The sequence below is a fragment of the Cervus elaphus genome, chromosome 15, assembly GCF_910594005.1.
Source record: "Cervus elaphus chromosome 15, mCerEla1.1, whole genome shotgun sequence".
In the NCBI taxonomy this organism is placed as follows: domain Eukaryota; kingdom Metazoa; phylum Chordata; class Mammalia; order Artiodactyla; family Cervidae; genus Cervus; species Cervus elaphus.
This window is the reverse complement of record NC_057829.1, coordinates 79,213,711-79,230,476: the sequence shown is the minus strand read 5'-3', so window position 1 is coordinate 79,230,476 and position 16,766 is coordinate 79,213,711. Positions and strand designations below refer to the sequence as shown.

At 46.0% G+C, this 16,766-nt stretch overlaps 1 protein-coding gene across 1 annotated transcript; it reads right to left on the bottom strand.

Annotated features, from left to right (window-relative positions):
* Nucleotides 1-765: 765 nt before the first annotated feature.
* On the bottom strand, nucleotides 766-16,388 carry PNLIPRP1 (pancreatic lipase related protein 1). The gene is given in 12 exon segments (XM_043926438.1): nucleotides 766-829; nucleotides 3,612-3,779; nucleotides 4,490-4,598; nucleotides 6,777-6,906; nucleotides 7,813-7,931; nucleotides 9,637-9,758; nucleotides 9,859-9,976; nucleotides 11,749-11,851; nucleotides 12,599-12,733; nucleotides 14,629-14,754; nucleotides 15,247-15,401; nucleotides 16,340-16,388. Coding segments are annotated over 12 exon segments (1,398 nt in total).
* Nucleotides 16,389-16,766: the final 378 nt, after the last annotated feature.

Below are 16,766 nucleotides of genomic sequence, written 5' to 3'. Positions count from 1 at the left end.
GAAAAGTCCCTCTCAACAGGGTCTGTGTTGGACACTCCCCTCAGAAGCCGTTCCCCGGACCCCTTCTCAGCACTAGGCCCTGCCTAGAATGGCGCCACCCTGCAGCCCTCAGACAGAAGGCTTTGAGGCGGCCTCGGTCCAGGGAGCACAGAGGGGCAGGGGTCGGGGTGGGGGCTGGAGACTGTCTATGCTCTGCAAACGTTCCCACCACAGCCTCTGGAAGCCGGAGCCCCTTTAACCTCACCAAGAGCCAAAGCTCCCAGGTGGGCCCATCACCACCCAATTTACCACCACAAAGAGGCCATGTCCTAGCACGGCCTTCCGTGACCTCAAGGCAGCCGGGAGGGGCCCTGACCCTCAGTCCCAACGACAGGACACGGACCCACTCTGTGCTGGAACGGCGAACACCCCCCGCCACCCTCCCCGAACCCGCTCTGGGACTCCTTCCTCACTTGTAGATGAAGGGGCTGGGCTGAAGCTCTGAGGAGGCCCCTCAACGCCCACCCTCTAGTTCCGCTGTTTGTTGCCGCCCCCTCAGGTGAGGAGAAGACAGTGGGCCCAAGGACCAAGGAAACCGGAGGGGAAGGTGTGGTAACTGGAGGTCAAGGGCAGGAGACCCAAATATACGGAAAATGTGCAGGACATTTAAAAATATTCAGTTCCCAAAGTCCCATAGGGGGCAGCTGACATCAGCCACAGAGGTGAGCAGATAGATGCATGACCGGATTTTATTGGTGTTACACGCAGGGGCACCGCGCCTGGCGTTTAACAGGGCACGAGAGTGAGCAGGATATCTTCGCTCACGGTGTCTTCACTGCAGAATCTGTGTCTGTGGAGAGAAAAAGAATGCTTTCTAAGTGCTGGGCATCCTTATTTGGCAACTGGACTCATTCAGTGGAGGTAGGCTGGTAGCTTCGAACAGTTCCTGGAGGGCTGATTGCCTGGGGGCTTCCAGTGGGTGGGGCTGGCCTGGACTCAGGACACAATCAGGGGTGGATGGTCTCTGGGCACTCTGGCAGCCAGGACTGTGAGCTCCTTGAAGCAGGGACTGGGCCTCTCACAGCTCTCCTTCTCTACAACCCATGAGAGCACCCCAAAACCCTGGCACATGGATTTACAGATGGACTCACTCTTGGCTCAGTCACTCTGAGGACCCGATTCAACCTTACAGTAGCTCCAGAAAATACAGTCGCTACAGTAGACTGGGCTCCTACTAGCTGCAAAGACACTAGCTGTTCACTGTGCGTGCGACGTGAACTTCCTTCTCAGAACACAAGTGTGCCGAGGTGTTGTCACGAGTCCTCCGTCACAGGAGAGGAAACTGAGGCACAGAGGGCTCTCAGTTAATACGTGGAAGACCAAGATGCAAATAGAGGTCTAGCTGACGTCATGGCCCATATTTTCTATGGTTGGGTCAACTCCAAAGCTACCATGATCTTGCCTTTCAAGCCTGGAGTTGGGGGCCTGGCTCTCTGCTGGGGCTCCCCCTCTCCTGTCTTCCCGACATGACAGGGAGCTGGTTACCTGAGTCTCACCACTGGTGTCATATGTAGAAGAGGGCGTAGCTCTCTTCCATGACTGGTGAGAATTCCATGTCAATATGTCTCCTGACAATACATGTAAAAAAGCTTTATAATTAATTAAAAAACAATGCAGATGTAAGTGGTTATGGTTATAGCTCTTCTAGGAAACACGGGCTTCTCTCAGGTCTCACCACCTATGAGCTCTGAAGCTTCACCCTCTTTCCTCACCTTCACTGGCCCCTCCCCACTTTCCTTCTGTATTTCATTTGTCTTTCCGGGAAGCCCTAACCCTAACCTCCAATCATATTCCGGCCCTCTGCACGGGAGGCCCGCCCTCAGCAGCCTGGCCTACCCCTGCCCATTTCATCCTCCCGGACCCTCTGCCTGCCTTCCCAGCCACTCTCTTTGGGCCCCTCATAGGGAGTTCTTATTATGTCATTTGACCTTTTGCATCAATTATAAGTCTAATTTTCCAACAGCGACATTGTTGAGCCCTCCAGAGCATCTTCCCCTCTGTCTTTGCATCCCCTCCGGTACTCCTGGCATACCTGGTACTTAATCAGGTCAGAGAGGAAGGGAGGGAGGAGGCCAGTGTTGGGCGGAGAGAGAAAGAAAGGGGAGAAAACTACATTTTTTTCTTTTGACACCATGTCACTGGAGAGAATTCCTGTCAGCAGATTCCTTGGTAGGACTTGAAACCATGATAACTTCCACATATTAACTAAAAAAATCTGAGGGGTATCTGAAAGGAGGTTGGACCAAAGTCTTACTTTTCTTTGGTCTCCCAATTATTATTATTTTTTAAAATGTTACTTATTGGCTGTTTTCCCAACAGCAAAATATTTGAATAAATTAATGAATTCAGCATTTTTATTCCCCAGACTAGTTGGTGAGGTTCGATCTTCCTATATTTAAAATATCTGATGTCTACCATCCAGCTTTTTTGGGATAGATTCCCTCTGGAGTTAGCAGGTGGGCAAGCTGCACATAGGCCTCTGGAGAGCTGAGGTGACAGCTGATGGACTCAGGGCCTCAGGCATATCCTCAAGCATATTCTGGTCCCTTTCTAGAAAGTGCAGAAAGACACTGTAGGGTGCCTTGCCCTGGCTGATTCGGTCTTGTATTTTTTCCTTTCTCAGATGTACCTGTGAGCAAGTCATCTCCTGGGAATGCCTCGTGTTGTAAAGATTCCAATGAGACCACATTCTTCTGACCTGATTTTAACCACATGGTCCCAGGATGCAGGCAACGGCTCTACTTCCTTACAGGGCCTGGGGAACTGACCTTCAAGCCCCAGTGTTCTCTGGAAGGGCCGGCAGGGGAGGCCTTGGCTGCACCCCCGGCCTGCCCAGCATTCCCCACCTGCCTCCTTGGTGCTGTGCTCTCTGAGAGGATCTTGTTCTGCTGACCACCCGCCTGGGCCAGCCTCTCCATCCTTCCTTCTGAGAGACAAGGAGGACCTCACAGAGGTCATCCAGCCTGAAGAGAGAGCTGTGAGGTCTGCCAACCCTGTTGTCCCTCTGCCCAGGGGAGGGACATTCTCTGGGGCCTGAGTTTAGTGACCCCACCTGACCTCCCAAACCTCAGTCAGTGACCAGGAGCCCAGAAGCCCCTTTCTGCCGAGCCCCACAGGGGTGTCCTCCTGGCTGGACCTGGGGTCTGAGCTTTGGTCATTACCCCCGTATGCCCCCCAGCTGGGACAGTTGGGGACATCACGGGTCAGGATGAATATTCTGCAAGTATGGCCATCTCAGCTCTCTCTTGTCTCATCTCAAATTTTATATCTTTTGCTAAAACTGATTTCTTCTTCTATTACTCTGAGCTTTCATGGGTCGCCTGTCCCCTCTTTAACATGTAGCCATCCTCCAACCCATATTTATAACCTTATATCCCTCAGAAACTATTTCTTATTATCTGTCTTATTTTTCTTCCTCAGTTTTTACTGAAAGTGGAGCCTTATCATCCATGCTTCCCAAAGTGAGTGCTGAGGACCCTGGCTGAACCTTAACTGACCTTCTGGGGTGAGTTTCCATGACAAATGCAACTTTCTACAAACATCCTCAGGAACAAGCCAGCAAAGACACTTACTCGGTCTTTCCCTCTCCCTTCTGCATGGTGATCTTGGCTGCACCCACTTTGGGGAGGGTTGGGTTTACCACGTTGTTATTCCAAAGAAGCTTGACTTTCTCAATTGTTCCAACATCAATATCTGCGTCAAACTCACTGGAAAGGGTGGAGCCTGGTTTGATAATCCCACTTGAAATAGAGAAATAGAAACATTCCCATTCACTGCAATAAGTTCTAATGAACATATAAGTCCCTGCCACTTTTCTCTACTCGAGATTAATTAGATAATTTTTCCAAACTAACTCTCAGATAAAGGTTAGAAAAATGAAAAACTCAGTTACAATGCCATCAGTCTCAAGCTACTATTTATTTTTGGCCATGACACACGGCATATGGGATCTTCGTTTCCCAATCGGGGATCGAACCTGTGCCCCCTGCAGTGGAGGCTAGGAGTCTTAACCACTAGGCCATCAGGGAAGTTCCTCAAACTACTATTTAAATATTATTTCTTCACATGTAAGTTCATTTATCTTCAAAACTTTGTTATAGAAAACCATGTAATTCTTTCATATTTTTCTGCTCGAATTATTTGTAGAATAACAACTTATTCACTTATTTTAACACAAAACACATGTGTGACTAGGCTAGTCAGGAAACATGACATCTGGGATAACATTAGATTTAATCTTAAAAAATCTTATCTATTGAGAGAGAAAGAATTAAATGCCTGGATTTATAATTGAGAAAAGAACACTTGTTAGCAGAAATCTGAAATTAGCTTCAGTACATAAAGTAAATAATTTAAAAGCCATTCAGAAAAATATGCAAGCAGTCAATGCATGCATATGAAAGCCCTGTGTATCACCAAGTGAGAGATGGTGTCAGAAAAGGAAATTTACTTGAAGACATTGTATTGACGAGTGTTTCCCTTATTTCCAAACAAAGCAACTTTGATTTGACCAGTGGCTGTTCTTCCAGACAGTGTTACAGAAACGCCATATCTCCAGCCTGCACAGGGCACAGAAAAGAGTTCAGTCTATTCATGCACAAGGGAGTGGACCCACATCTCAGATCCCTGTTCCCCATTCCTTACACTGAGGCATTGAGATAGAAAGTTCTACATGTTAACCTACAACTGGAGCTAGGCCCTAAGGAGAAGCACACATCTGGCAGTGGCCCCACCCCAGTAAAGGGACCACTAGTCACACGTGGCTGCTTAAATTTAAACTCAGATTAAATTAAATTAAAAAAAAAACTCCTCAGTTTCCTTAGCCACATTGAAGGTGCTGAATTGCTACACATGGTTAATGGCTGCTGCCCTGGACAGCACAGAGCATTTCCACCGCCAACTAGACTTCTGTTGGACAGCTCCACTCTAGAAGGACAGTGATTTGAGTGAAGGTGAGAAGAGAAGGATTGAGGGCTTGTCCCCACATTTGAAAGGTAACTTGGGATGCGTCCTCAGAGTCTCAAGGGCCAGGTCTGTCTTTCCTTTGCCTCTCTGTGGCTTGAGCAGTCTCCAGCACAGAGGTCATCAAGATTTATACCTGAAGAGCTGTCTTGTCCCCCAGGAGCACACACATGTGCACACAAACTTGCACATCTATGACCACACACTCACACACATACATAAGCCCACACGTGCATGCATGCTAAGTTGCTTCAGTTGTGTCCGAGTCTCTGAGACTTTATGGACTATAGCCTACCAGGTTCTTCTGTCCAACGGATCCTCCAGGCAAGAACACTGGAGTGGGTTGCCATGCCCTCCTCCAGGGGCTCTTCCTGACCCAGGGATTGAATCCACATCTGTTATTATACCTCTTGCACTGGCAGGCAGGTTCTTTACCACTAGCACCACCTGGAAAACCCCATAAACACACACATGCACACACATATACAGATGTACACATACACCCACATACTCATATACACACATTCCCACGCACACACATAGGCGTGTAAACACACACACACCCCCACACACCCTTTGCCTAACTTCGACATGTCCTTCAGGTCCTCAGAGGTGTTTTCTCTGCTCCTTCCTCTGGTCAAGGCTGTGTGCTCTGTCCCCCCGATATCCCAGCAGCAATCTGCCAAGCCCAATGCACTTGGAGCTGCCTGCTCAGTTTCCATCTTCTCTGCTGCGTTATAAATTTCATACTAGAGTGTTTACATCCTCCCTGCACCCCCTGTGTCTAGCACAGTCTGTGGTCCATAAATAAATGTTAGTTGAGGAATAATATATGGCTTTTGAATGTTTAATTTGTCGTTTTAAAATATGGGCATGTATTTCATGCATCACCACATCAGAAGAAGGATTGATTCATCAACGTCTTTTTAAATAAATATGTATTCAGTGATGGAAATATTCCCTGTCTTGATTGTGGAGATGGCTACATGACTCTTCATTTATCAAAACCCATAGAACCAGCTATACACCACAAAGGCTGACTTTTGCTGTACATAAATTATATCTCAATAAACCTGACTTAAAGTACTATATAAGACTTGTATTATATTTATGTATTTGTATATACACAGTCTCTCTTTTTTTTTACAGTGCAACATCTTAAGAAACTTTCATAGGGCAAGTTGGCACAAAGTGGCTGAAACATGCCCGTCTCTACCCTTTGTCTGAGCTCATTCAGCTGAATTTGGAGAGAAATTACCCCTTTCTGATTCCTATTCACCCTCCACCAGATAGTCACCCCTCCCCCATACCCATTATCAAGAGGGACACATGGATAGATGGCTGGAAATGGAGAGATTGGAGCTGGGCTTCTAAGTGGGTTGGACAAGCAAAGAGTTGGTATCAAATAAATTTTGAATGAATAGGAAAACAGATGTAGATGAGACAATTTTTATGATGAAGAGAACAAAAGACTGTGGGGTGGCATAAATTCAGAGAAGATGGCCACAGAAACATGTAAATCACTGTTAGCCCACTAGCCATGCTATTTGCATGAGCTCATTTTATGCCATAGAAATAAACTGGAAGTAAAACAGACCCTTTCTAAATTCTCAGTTGAGTCTTAAATGGGGTAGTTTGAGTGAATGTGTCCTTTTACTAAGATAAAATGTACCCACAAATATTTCAGGTTATTTTTGTTTATGTAGTATTTATATTTATGTAAAACAGAAATCACACCTTGTTTACCAGGGCAGGATAATCACAACACAATTTACGAGCAAATTTGCTGGGATCTCCTGTGTTCAGGAAGAACTTCTGCTGCTCCTCACGTGTCTTGCCAGCAAATCTGTCAGCATAGTGTCCCATCTGTGGGCACCCTTCATCTGGACAGGGGAAGCACTTGTTCTAATGAGAAAGATGGATCTGGCTGTAAGGTATGTTTGTCTCTCTATGATCCACCCATCTTATGAGCAATTTTCCTATAGTCTGAGTTTCCTCTTTTATAACTGGAAAGAGATTGGAATAGATGGTGTCTAAACTACGTTCATCCAGGATATGGTACCCAAGCCTGAGGCACATCACATTAGAACTACTTCAGGAGGTTTAGAAAATACTGATGCCTGGGCCCCAGGTTAGATCAAATATGGCTTCCATCAAGTGGTGCGCTGGTGAATGATTAATAGGCAACACTGGAACAAAAAGTCTTTTGTAGTGTCTACCAATTTCCATGCTATAAATACTCTCTGACTGTGGCTAGTTTCAGGCTGCCAACGTGATGTCACTGAATGGGGAGCTGGGGAGAGATGGTCACACCAGGCTCCAGTGTATCATTTCTTCTGTCTCTCTTATTGCCAGCTGCATAAGACACAACCCCTCTCCCCCGGCCGCCAGCCTGGCATCCACCTTTCCTTCTCTCTGGTGTGTATATTCTTCTTTCACACATTCTATTTTTGTTCTGCTTTAGTCAGAAATCTGCACTCCTTCTCCTCCTCCTCCTTCTAAAATCTATGATTTTCCAAGCAAGATTCAAACTTTGCCTCCAGCAGGAAATCTTCCTAGATCACTGAATTGATTGTTCTACTCTCTGATTTCCCAGAATCTTCCTCTTCCACGTGACTCTTCTAGAATTGTAGCTACCTCCTGCTTAAAGGTTTTTCCCCCGCCACTCCACGGAGGGGTTCACTCCACGTGAACTCTGGCAAGCAGTGCCAAAAAAAATAAGGGATGATCAGAAACTGGTGGAGTACTGCAGACCCCAACATAGCAGGACAACAGCACCACCGTGGGACTCAAGGTGGTATGACATCTTACAGACTCAAAGTCCCTGTAGCAAGCACAGGGGTATGCGGTGAATCCTTTGGGACTGAGGATGCTCTCTGAGTAGTACTTATAGCTTCTCAGGTGATTGCAAGCGATGAAGTCCCGGGTTCCTGATGAAGCAAATGAGGAAGTCTGCACAGGTGGCCGGGGTCCCGTGACAACTTCTCTGCCTCTCCCTCCAAGTGGGATGGGACTATATATTCAGAAATTTAAGATGAGTCCAAAATCCAGACACAAAATGACAGTTAACATAGAAAGCCTGCTTTCTGATTGCTGGGCAGTGTTTTGAACTCTTTACGTGTATTGTCCCTATAACCCTCACTTTTCTTCAGGGGTTTCCCTAGTGGCTCAGATAGTAAAGAATCTGCCTGCAATGCAGGAGACCCAGGTTTGATCCCAGGATCAGGAATATCACCTGGAGAAGGGAATGGCAATCCACTCCAGTATTCTTGCCTGTCCACGGGATTTCCATGGACAAGAGTGGTGACTCTCATGCAAACAGGATTTTCCATGGATGGAGGAGCCTGGTGGGCTACAGTCCATGGGGTCGCAAAGAGACAGACATAACTGAGCAATTAACACTTTCACTTTTCTTCAGAGATGGGTAAAACACCATCCTTAATTACAGAAAGTCATATAGACTCCAGCCTCAGGTTTCAGATTTCAGCTAGGAGTGGTGGAGCTAGGATTTAAACCCAGGCCTCTCTGGTGCTTGAGCCCAGCCTCTAACCTGTGTGCTGTCCTGTGTCCCAGGCACCAGGTTGAAGGTTCTTGAGGACACAATCAAATGTGGCATGACCTCCCAGACATGACAAAAGCAGGACAAGGACATCTTCATGACACACTCAGGCAAATAAAAAAAAAGGTTGACTAGCTTTAGGTGGCTTTATGTGAGCACTCCGTTTACTCTCACAATGTCCTGCTCCTTCTTAGAACCTTCTTTCGCCCCTACAAACTCTTGCCAAGTGGTAGCTATCATAGCACATCTTCAAGACCCGGCCTGAACTTGCTTGGTTGTTACTGATGGAGAGTCTATGCTACTCTGTTCTCTCAAAGCCTCATAAAGCCATGAAAGACAAACACATTGGTCCTCAGCCTTAACATTTGTTTCAGTGGTGTTCATCCCTGCCAAGTCATTATGCTCACATTCAATAAAAATATTGCATCATTTGTGGGGCCAAACGATCAGTCTGGCTGAAAATTTCAGCTATTCGTTGTCATTCTGACTTTATCTGATACAGAGAGCTGTATCTGAATGAGGCCCGTAATCCCAGTTGCTGACCGTTGATAAAGAACAGCCACATTGAGTAGCAAGTCTCTGCCCTAACCTTCATTACCTGTGATTGCTTCTTATTGCTGCCCCAACATAGAAGAGCAGTGACTCTCATGCAAACGGGTTTGCCATGAACACGATTGGGAATATTCCCATTTTATCCATGGAGTTGAAGCCAGTAACATAAGCTTGAACCATATCATAAGCAAGAACTGGTAGAAAAATTCTCTTCAAGTCAGGATAGTTACTTTTATGGTATTTCCTTCCTTTATTAGGTAGCTATCAATTGACAGTTTGAGTTAACAGCTTTAAGAAATGATTTTGTAAATCTTGTTGCTTATTCATTCCAGGACACCCACAACAATATTTTAAGGAAATAACAACCAACAGAACTGAGATATAACAAATGACACATGGCTGTATTTTTAAGAATAAGGTCTAGAAGGGGAGATTGCTTAACAGTGTTTTCATTGTTAAGCTTTGCTGTGGGAATGGCATTGCTCCCCCAGGGAAGTGGTTCCCCCACTCTGCTCAGCCTTTACCTGCCCAGATGCCATCTAGGTCCACGATCTGTGACAGGGCACTCTTCCTGCATCCGGACATTTCCTCTCTGCCATTTGGGAAGAAGTCAAGGTGACCCACCTGTTGTTTCGTTCCAAAGCCTGAAATATTCAGAACAGCGGTGAGCTTTTCCTAATGCAGGGCTCTCCTGCTTAAAACACGATTGCAAAGTGCTTGCAGTTGGAACATTGCAGGGCTCATCCATGAATGGGATCAGGGGAGCTGCATTCATGTGAATCACATCAACAAAGCCAGTGTCGGAGGGGTCGAGTCAGACCTCTTCAGGAGTACCCTCGAAATTTGCTTCTGCAGGATCCAATCCTGAAAGAGATGGCCAGTGCTGCACACAATAGGTCTGACTGTAGGTGCCAGCAAGATGGAGGTTGTACAGTTGCCCAGGTTGTGCACTACCCAACTAACTCCAGGAATACCCTGGAGCCGTGCAGTGCCATGGCCAGGGTATGAAATATGGAGCCATCAAGTCTCTATGATGCTTATTACATTCTAGTGCATGGATAGAGAAAGGCAGGTGGAAAAAGAAATTCAGATTTTGTTTAGGAAAGGATTTATTTTTTCTACAACAGATTCACCCACTTCCTTGTATATCTTTTTTCTTCAGTTTTCTCTTTCCCTTCCCAAGTTTGAAGGGAAAAGGGGAGAAGTAGTAAGAATCAGTAAGTATCCTGATTCAAAACAGATTCTGGGACTAGGATGCATGCATGTGTGTGTATATGCTAAGTCGCTTCAGTCTTGTCCAACTCTTTACAATCCTATGGACCATAGCCTGTCAGGCACCTCTGTCCATGGGATTCTCCAGGCAAGAATAGTGGAGAAGGCTGCCATGCCCTCCTCCAATGGAATCTTCCAGACGGGGGGATCGGACCCATGTATGTCTCCTGTATTGGCAGGCAAGTTCTTTACCACTAGCACCATCTGGGAAGCCGTCTTGGACTGGGATGCCTGGCTCCAAAGCCCTGCTTGGCTATTTCTTGAGCAAGTTGCATGACCTTGGGTGAATCACTTGACTTTTTCTATGCCTCAGTTTCCCCATTTATAAAATAGGGGTAATAATTCAGCTATGATAAGACTAAACGAGATAGGATATGTAGCATTTGGCAAAGTGACTGGCACATTGTTACGGGTATGTAAGTAAATATTTAGTATTATTTTCCCCTGACTATATGGTGGCACTTGTGGCAAAGCCTTCCAGGCTCTTTAGGGTCTCAAAGAGTTGGACACTACTGACTATATCTCCTTCTTGACAGGACTCCTGGATTTAACAGTTGTCTTTGAAGATTTTATCAGAGAAGCTGTAAAGGCACGAACATAACTGTCTCTTGAAAATAAATGGTAGCGTTCTTATAAAGGCAGAGACTTGCTTAAGCCATAAGATAGGAGAACTGGGATTGAGTGTCAGTTCTATCACTGACTAGATGTGTGACCTTGGGTGAGTCATTTGCTTCCCTCAGCCTTTTTCTTTAGTTCTGAGGATTAAATGAGAAAAATGTAAAGCACTTTGCAAAGTATTTGGGATAAGTAGGCACTTAATCTATGCTTACTGTAATAGTTATATTAGCTTCATAATGATTATATTTCATTGGTGTAATTTGTTGTTATAATTTAAAGGCTTTGCTTGGGTTAAAAGGATGCTTTTGGTGTGATGGTGATGGTATTTCTTCTGCCAATAAAGGCAGTGGAATTTTTGTGTTCTCTTCTGCCCTTGATTTCAGAGAAAGGGAAAAAGAATGACAACATGAATCCTTCTTAACTGTGTTTGCTCATGTTCATATCAGTCTTGCTCTGCATATTCCTGGGTGCCCAGTCCTGCTAAGAGAACAACAGCAACAGAAAACATGGATCTAGAGAGGAGGAATGCGGACAGAGCGGAGGAAGCAAAGGGAACAAAGCCACTACCTCCCCTGCCACAAAGATAGGCCTCTGAGGAGCTTCCCAAATGTTCTGTGCAGATTCTAACCGGCTCTGCCACAGCCAAGGGGATGGACTCCTTGGGGCCAGCTCCAAGCTAGGGAGTCTTGTATCATGTCCTGGGGCTACTGGGGACAAAACCTGGGGCCCTGGCCCTTGAGTCTTACCTGTAATCCTGCCCAGGCCTAGAGTTTTTCTCCCTGCCTCTCCCGCCACATGGGCCCCCAGGCTGTGGCCAATGAGGTGGAAAAGTAAGTAGCTGTAGTTCAACTGGAGAGGGAAGATTGTACTGTCAGGATATTTCTCTGCTGTGGTTTTTGCAAACCTAAAGCCATTACTCCTCTGCTGAAAACCTTCCACTGCCATTAGGATGAAACCCAACTCATTACAAAAGCCTCAGAGCTTTCCTGACTCAACACCTATTTTTCTAGACTCTTTTTCTACCCACACTTTTTGTGGGACTTGCAGTTCCTCAAATATGCTGTATTTGGGTCTGTTTTCAACTTCTCTTCCTGTTGTCATCTACAGCTTAGCCATCAGCTCTCAACTTAGATGTCTCTTTCTGGGAGATATCCTTAATTACACATGGGGACTAGATTCACTGACCCCTATGTGCTCCTATAAAGCCTTGTAGCTACCCCCTCCCCATCCCCACACCAGAACCCTGATCACACCCTATTGGCACTGTAAACTCCCCCAGGGCCCGGGACCACAGTTGTCCTCTTTACATCCTGGCAGAGCTCCTGGCACTGTGCTCCTAAATACCGGATGGACAAACAAACAACACAAAGCTCAAAGTGTTCACACCTGCTGGTCTCAGAGATGTTCACCCAAATGTACTTATTTATTACAGGTCTACAGATCCACAGCGCCTCGATTCAAAGTGAGTTTTAGGAGTAAGAACTCTGAGAGCGCTATCAATTATATTTCCTCTTTAAACACAGAACCCTCAGTTGCATCTTCATACAGAGACCAGTGCGTGTCACGTGCCTCCTCTGCAGCCCGGCCACCACTCACCTTGAGCATGGCCAGCATTTGGGCCATCTGGGCGCCCACCACACACACATTGTTGGGGGCCTGAGTGTAGGTGGTCTGGGAGCCTTTCTTCCAGTCCACACATATGCAGTTCACCTCCTCTACCTCAAACATGTTCTGGGGTTGGAGAGACCCCAGGGGGTTATCATGGGGCTTATGAATCCACATCCAAGCAGGGCTCAGAAATAGTCCCTGAGAATTACCACTGGCCATCTTTCTGTCCCTTCCTAGCAGGAGCACTGGGATGAACTTGACTTTGTTAGGAATCTTGTTGCCAGCAGGAATTATCCCTCGGGGGGTTTGTTATGAGAAAGGCAAATTAGCTTCCTCTCTAGCTTGTAGATTAATTAAAAGCGGACCACTCTGGTTTTCTTTGACTAGATTCAGTAAGGTTGATTCAGTAAGGTGGATAAAACCAGGGCATCATTTAAAGAGCCCTGTTGAGCAAAGAAAAGGTCTCAAGTGCATTCATTGTCTGGAAGCCCGGGTCTAACTGACTTTGCGGATTTGACCACTAGGGGTCCTTTTAGCCTCTTGACAAAGCCTGGGCTTGCTTCACCCCAGGCTACAGGGCACTAAGTTCTAAGGTGGGAGGGAAGGGTCACTATTTTTAGAGTTAGGATAGCATAGTATTTTACAGAAGAAAGACACAGTGCAGATATTTGAAAAATGGAACTGTACTGATTTAAAATATATTGGAGAATTCTGAAAGGGAAACTTCTTCCTGGATGTCACAGGAACTGATATATGCTTAGAAGTTCTGCCAAGGAAGACATAGGACCAGACTGAGTCTAAAATGGTGCTATAAATTAAAAATCCATCAAGAATCTTTTCACATACATGATACTAGTATGTGTGGTCACACACACAGATACCAACAGTTGTTTTCTCAGGACCTTTATTTTTAAAGCAGCCCTGAGGAATCTCTTACAAACTTGGAGAATTTGGAGTATAAACTATATCTTACAGTCTACACATTAAGATACTTATTAATGATGGGACAGAAGCGATACTGAGTTAAATACCTGGTAAAATCCGAGGTCAAATGCAGAATGATTTCACTTTTCAGGGTTTGTAACTTTTCCTGTTGACATTTTAGGTTGGAGTTATTAATGTGTGTGTGGAAGGCAGGCTGTTAAGATAAATTCTTAGGTGTCAGAAAAACATATTGAATCAGTGAACACAAGAAAGGAAGGGATGGATGGTATATTATGTGTGTGTTTGTGTGCCTTTGCACATGTACGCTTGTGTGTATGTGTACATGTGTGTGTATGTGCATGTGTACACATGTGTGTTATTCCATCACCTATCCTTCTGACCTAAAGACGCTCTATTACGGTGGGTTTTGGCACTTTCTATTCTGCAGTTTAGTGCAAAGGCTTCCCAGGTGATGAAGCAAGAGAGACAGGTTCAGTCCCTGAGTAGGGAAGATCCCCTGGAGGAGGAAATGACAACCCACTGCAGTATTCTTGCCTGGGAAATCCCATGGACAGAGGAGCCTGGCCGGCTACAGTCCATAGCGTTGCAAAGAGTTGGACACGAGAATCTGTGAGGAGCTAAGCACGCACACATTCTGCCATTTTGGGCACCTGGTCAGCCTTAGGTCCTCGCATCTCAAATAAACGACCATAGCACATATCTCTGACTCTTAGGGAAGTGGGAAAGACTTGAACAAAAGGAACATAATCCCTCATCCATGGGAATACAAAGTAGCCTCACTGAAATGAAGCAGACAACGTTTAGGCATGATCTAATCAGAAATGAGAGGGTGGAAGTGATTGCTCACATAGCAAATGCCACTGCTTCAGGCTGCTGATGCAGTCCAGAAGTGTGGAAAGGGCTTTTTATTTTTGTGAAGAGGCATTTTAATTGCATAGTAAAACCTCAATATGTCAGGGTTTCCTGTTTCCAAGTTCACTAATTGAGATTGCATAAAGGGAGGTGGAGGCATTCATGGGAAGGAAGGGCATATGCCTGTGGCACAGGCCACAGGGGTTAGAGCCGGGCCCTGCCTTGCACATGGCCACCAGCCAGCTCTCATCTCCCTTGTCTCTGAAGCCATGGATGATGAACCGGGTCTTCTTGTCTGTTTGGAAATTGGACGCCTCAATCATTGATGGATCAGAGGAATGGAGAATCTGTGACAAACACAGAAGGGTTCCATGTTTTTGTAGCCCAGTCACTTTGGCCTGTCTCCTTCTGCCCCATTTCTGCCTGTTCCAATGCCACAACTTTTCAAAGTTTAGCCAAAAGCCACCTCTTCCAGGAAGCCCATCCTGACCTCTCCCTGCCCCACCTTCTCAAGACAGGAATCATTACCTCTACTAGGTCTGGATTGTGACTCATGGTCTACTTCCGTAGGTTGTTTTTTTTTTTTTTTTGGTAAGCTCTTTGCCACAGACCAGAATCACATAACCAGCTAGAGGTTCTGACAAAAGTAAAACATTCATTCAAGCCTTTTTTTTTTTTTTTAAACCAGAGACCAACTCTGTCCAGGTCTGGCTAGGCCTGGGGGAGCAGCTGGTAGGATGGGGTGGAGGAGAAGGGTACAGGGATAAGGAACTTCTGGTCCCCGAGTAGACACAGCCGCGCACTCCTCTACAACAACATTAGAATAGCAGAGGTCTCACTTGAAAGTTGTTTGGGTTCTTATTGGTGTAGAGCAGGATGCAGGTGCCAATCTTCTCCGGGCTCTAGGGGAGAATTTTCAAGGGCCTGATTGCAGTCCCAGCCCAGGGCTCAGAGTCAGAGAAGCACCCAATAGAATCATAGCAAACTTCGTTTCCTGGACAGAAAGGATGACTCTGCTCAGAGATTAGCTCCCAAGGCTGGGCTGGTCACTCCCCTGCTTGGGGACAGGCTGAAGACCAGGCAGAGTCTTGCCTCATGCCTGGCCCCCAAGCCCATCTTCTGATTAGGGACCTGTCCCACTGAATCCCACAGAGACCTCTCTGCCTCAAACCACCAGCAAAACTTAAAAGTTCTGTGTTCCCTAGAGCCTGTTATATAGAGTGAAGTGAGTCAGGGGAAAAAAAAAAACAAAAAACTAGTATTGTACATTAACACATATACATGGAATCTAGAAAAATGGTACTGACGAACCTATTTGCAGGGCAGAAATAGAGAGGCAGACACGGAGAACAGACTTGAGGACACAGCGGGGAAGGAAAGGGTGGGATGAATTTCGAGAGTAGCATTGAGATATGTACACTACCATGTATCAACTACACAGCTAGTGGGAGCAGCTATACGGCCCGGGGAGCTCAGCCTGGGGCTCTGCGATGACCCAGAGGCAAGAGGGAAGGGATGGATGTACAATGAGAGCTGATTCACATTGTACAGCAGAAACCAACACAATGGAAAGCAATTCCCTTGAAATTTTTTTTAAAAAAGTTCTATCCCCAGAGCTTCAGATGTGTTTATTTGACTAATAATGTGATAACAGGCACTGGTCAGTCAATATGTTAACCCAGACAAGGATGTAATGCTTTATCTAGAAAAGTCTGGCCCCAGGCACCCTGGGCATAAAGGTGTGCTGATGGGAAATGCTCTGAGGCAGGTCCCCCACAAACTGCCTCCTCTCCCAGGCACTGGGGCAGCCCTATCTGCCTCTCTGTGGAAACTTGGAGCTGTCTGAAACCCAGCCATGGCTGAGGTTTCTCTGGCCAATGCTGAGATGATGAGTTTAAGTCCTTCCCAAGAGGCAGGTGGGATGTTTCTTACCTTTGGCTGCTCCCAGCAGGAAAAGAGAAATTGTCCAGATGTTCACCATCAACAAGAAATTCAGACACTCAGCTTCACCAAGCACGACCAGAGTAATAAGCAAAGACTCGGGAATTCAAGGCTCTGTGCCCTGCCTCCCCGCTTCACAGCTATGGGAAGACTTACCCTTTTGGATGTTCTGGAACTTTCTTCTCCCTGGATCAAGTGCCTGGGCCATTTTCTTATACTCAAGTCTTATCACTGGGACACTGCTTCAAAGAAAGAGCAGGTAATGATAGAGCATGCTGTGTGCACTTAATATTTCAGTCTGCACAAATACACAAAACAAGATTAATAACAGAGGTCAAATCTTCCCATAAGTCTAGGAAGATGAAAGATGCTTGATTAAAAGGAGGTGAAAGGTAACTTTGCACCTATGTACCTGTGC